Source organism: Biomphalaria glabrata, chromosome 10, assembly GCF_947242115.1.
Source record: "Biomphalaria glabrata chromosome 10, xgBioGlab47.1, whole genome shotgun sequence".
In the NCBI taxonomy this organism is placed as follows: Eukaryota; Metazoa; Mollusca; class Gastropoda; family Planorbidae; genus Biomphalaria; species Biomphalaria glabrata.
In genome coordinates, this window is record NC_074720.1 from 28,920,536 (window position 1) to 28,925,238 (window position 4,703).

A 4,703-nucleotide genomic window follows, 5' to 3' on the forward strand; every position below is an offset into this window, starting at 1 on the left:
ACAATAACCACAACATTGACAATAACCACAACATTGACAATAACCACAACATAGACAACAAAATAAACTGCAAAAAAAAATTTAAAAAAATGCAACATTCAATTCAATCATTTACAACATCCATAACAACTACAGCATCCACAAGAACTATAGCATATACAGCAACAACTACAGCATCCACAAGAACTACAGCATATACAGCAACAACTACAGCATCCAAAACATTAACATCAACAATAACTACAACATCCACAAAAACAACATAAACAACAACCACGAAAACTACAACATCCACAGCAACTACAGCATACACAGCAACTAAAATATCCACAGCAACTAAAACATCCACAACAACAACATACAGAGCAACAACATCTAAAACAACTTCATCTACAACAACTACAACATCCATAACAACAACATACACAACAACTACAACATCCACAGCAACTACATAAACAATAACTACAACTTCTATAACAACAACATACACAACAACTACAACATCCACAGCAACTACATCCCAACAACATCCACAGCATCAACATAAACAACATCCACAGCATCAACATTAACAACATCCACAGCATCAACATTAACAACATCCACAACATCAACATAAACAACATCCACAGCATCAACATTAACAACATCCACAACATCAACATAAACAACATCCACAGCATCAACATTAACAACATCCACAACATCAACATAAACAACATCCTCAACATCAACAAAAACAACATCCACAGCATCAACATTAACAACATCCACAACATCAACATAAACAACATCCACAGCATCAACATTAACAACATCCACAGCATCAACATTAACAACATCCACAACATCAACATAAACAACATCCACAGCATCAACATTAACAACATCCACAACATCAACATAAACAACATCCACAGCATCAACATTAACAACATCCACAACATCAACATAAACAACATCCTCAACATCAACATAAACAACATCCACAGCATCAACATTAACAACATCCACAACATCAACATAAACAACATCCACAGCATCAACATTAACAACATCCACAACATCAACATAAACAACATCCACAACATCAACATAAACAACATCCACAGCATCAACATTAACAACATCCACAACATCAACATAAACAACATCCACAACATCAACATAAACAACATCCACAGCATCAACATAAAAAACATCCACAGCATCAACATAAACAACATCCACAACATCAACATTAACAACATCCACAACATCAACATAAACAACATCCACAACATCAACATAAACAACATCCACAACATCAACATAAACAACATCCACAACATCAACATAAACAACATCCACAGCATCAACATTAACAACATCCACAACATCAACATAAACAACATCCAAAACAACTACAACATCCACATCTACCACAACATCCACAACAACATAAACAATATCAACAACAACTACAACAACAACAATAAAGAACAAAATGTTACAAGTACAATTAAGTGAGAGCCTACAAATCTATACAGTTCTTGATATCAGTATTAATCAGTTTATAGCTTGAAAGCCGACTAATAATTCTTTTTCTAACTTTGTCATATAAAGAACGCTCCATGTTTCATACATGTTGATGGTAGCATATGATTGGACCCTTCTCTTTTGACTTTATAATGACACTCGGACACATGTTTTGTGCTAAATAAGATTCATAGTTTTCTTCAAACTCTGTGATTATTTTACTAGAATACAGAGACCTCTGGCACGCACTGTACACATTAGGAGCTAATAAAAAAAATTAGAACGACGCTAGAAATGAAACAAAAAATATGGTTTATGACAGATCCACGAGGCCACGTGATAGCCGTGTCTACTGTCACATGTATAGTACCTCATTATATAAGTGAACTAAGATTGACCTCGCTATTACATTTTGTTCAATGAACAACGAATATAGAAAATAAATGAAAAAAAAATTATTCGAAAATATAATTTGTTTAGTTAAATATTACACAATCCTTTTTCTTACTATTATGTCGCAGTAGAAATCGATTGTGTTTTAAGTTGTTGAGTATCGATTACGGAAACAGATGATGTAAAACTTGGAACCACGTCTGCAGTCTTGACGCCATCAAAATTCAGAGATTAAGAGTTACATACCTTGCCTGTTTTCGTTGGAAAGAAGTCGAAATTCCTGACCTCAGAGTCTTAATGACTGCATTGTGTGGCAGTGTAGCAGAGACAAGTGGAGCCCTAAGTCTATGAGATGGAAATAAAGGTGGACATTTTGATTTACAATCTGTCTTGTAGAGAGCTTACTACTTTGCATTTGACAGTCAGTATTTTCTTAAATTCTTTAGCACAATAATTTGAGCTAATGGTCTGCCATTTGTTCATTAATGCTACCCTCCAGGTGTCGTTCATTGTCTTTCGCCATTTTTACAAAGTTCATATCAACTCTGTCTGTCTGTCTGGTTTAAAAGTTTGTACACTTCCCAGCGCTCGAGCGATCAGTCTCTTTGTCCGACCCTACTTCTAAATCTGACTATGGTTCTAAGGTCCATGAAAGTTCATATTTTGACTTCAAATATAAGTATAAGATGCTTTCAAAAAACAAACTTCAGAGGTATTTATTGAAGCCAAATACCAGTCTCGATGTTCACTGGCTTCACGTGTAGATCTGTGGCCAAGTCCAATAGTTTTAAGTGAGAGGTCAGTACAAGGGGATTGGACGACCACCTGCCGGTCACGTACTGAGCACTGCTTTCAAAGAATTAATTGGAAGCACAAGCTTTCTCTGTGTGTCTCCGGTCATGATGGTGTTCATGCGGTGTTCTCAGATCAAGTCAATAGTCTGGGCAGTCTCGTCCCTTGGGGACTTTAAAATAACATCAAGCCAGTGTAGGTGTTGTTATGATGGACCGAGTCCGGAATGTATTGCTCCGCGTCCGATAGTAGATCTAGAACATTTAGAATGTCTTAACTTATAATGATATCATATTTATTATTTAAATGCAAGCAATATAAAAGAAAAAAAATGGCGGTTTCCGAATGGTCTAATAATTCCTTTAATTTAGGATATTATGTTGGATGTCTGGAAGTCAAAATGGTCTAAATGAATTTGAAACGGATTAGGAAATCATTGTCGCCAGCCTTAGAGTCGATCCGTGGATTGATGGGAAATCGGAAGAAAATTCTGAATTGTTTCTTTTGTGTTTCGCATTTTTATATTGCATATTTATCATACAGGACTTAAGATTGAAAAAAGTTGTTATGTTTCTTACTGTTTGTCTTTTAGTATGCTATTTATTTATTTATTTATTTCTTGTTTGGAACGATTGGTCTACTAAAATTCGTTTTAAAAAAATGAGGAAAATTCTAATCACCATAAAAAAGACTGTAGTGGACACTAAAAAAAGCAAATATCGGCCCGGAATGGGTAGTCCATATCTAAATTTTGGTTCCCAATAACATTTGTAGTTTTTGAGATCTTAACTTGTACCCTAGAATGTTATTTCTTCAGTTAGTGGATAGATAATAGACATACCGCCCTTCCCAGCGCAGTGAGCTCCCCCTGCATATTCTGAAGTATCTACAGATAATACAGTACAGTATCCTGCTACTCTTTCATTTAAACAGTGAAGGACAAAACCCAAATGTGCACTTAAATAATGGAGCCCTACGACCGGTAGAAAATAGTAACTATAGTCTTGCTTCAGTTTTTTATTGGAGTGGGAGGGGTAACCCCAAAACTCCTTTTGGCTACGCTCATGAATTTAATGATTGTAGCTTTGCTTTCCTTTTGTTAAAACGGGCGGGGGTAACTCAAATGCCCTCTTGGCTACGCTAATGGAATTTGGTGATTTTAGTTTGCTTTAGATTTGTTATCAAAAAGGGAACTTTTATCGTCAAAATCATCTGTTTTCAACTCAAAACCCTCTGAAGGGGAATTTTAACCTCAAACACATTCCTCCTTGCTCATAGAGTTTGTTGAATGTAGTTCTATACTGAAGAGGGTTTTTCTTTACCTCAAAACTCTTTCGAGGTTGGTTTTACCTCCCCCCCCCCCCTTTACGCTTATAGAATTAGGTGACTGTAGTCTGCTTTATTTTTTTTATTTTATTGTGGAGGAGAGTTTTAAATTACCTCCCTTTGGTTGCGCATGGGGCTGAAGCTAGTTTAACATGAATATCTAATTTACAAGAAAAAATTATCAAGCCAAAGAATACAGCCACAGCGTTCCACCTACCCCCCCCCCCGCTACGTCCAGGATGGAAGGTACGAAGGTATTTTATTTTCAGGCGTTACTAGCATGAAAAAAAAACAAAGATATTATTTTTTCAAGGGTTACTCATCATTGGACTCCCTCAGTCGTAGAACGACTATGGTTCATCTCGCACACTTCCTCTTGTGGCTGTGGAGCCCCATTTTGGAGAGACACTCCCGTCCACAAATATCGCAGGTTAAGGTGGCTTTTGCTTCGGTGGTAGAGGAGCTGGCCATTTTTCGCATTGTCCGTTTTTCTTCCAGGGCTGAGGCCCATGTTCTTTCGCTATCCATAGCCTTCTTGGTCACTGTCTCTCTCCATCTGGTGCGGTCTAGAGCTATGTCTTCCCAATGGTCAGTATTGATGTTCACTGATTTGAGGTCACGTTTTATTACATCTATCTTACGGAGGTGGGGGCGAACAGTTTTTCTTGAGC

At 36.8% G+C, this 4,703-nt stretch overlaps 1 protein-coding gene across 1 annotated transcript; it reads right to left on the minus strand.

Annotated features, from left to right (window-relative positions):
• Nucleotides 1-516: 516 nt before the first annotated feature.
• Nucleotides 517-2,437, minus strand: LOC129928529 (uncharacterized). Its single transcript, XM_056043155.1, has 2 exons — nt 2,407-2,437; nt 517-1,463 (listed from the first exon to the last, which is right to left on the minus strand). The coding sequence occupies exons 1-2, from the start codon at nt 2,435-2,437 to the stop codon at nt 517-519; spliced, it is 978 nt and encodes a 325-aa protein (XP_055899130.1).
• Between the last annotated feature and the right edge of the window lie 2,266 nt (nt 2,438-4,703).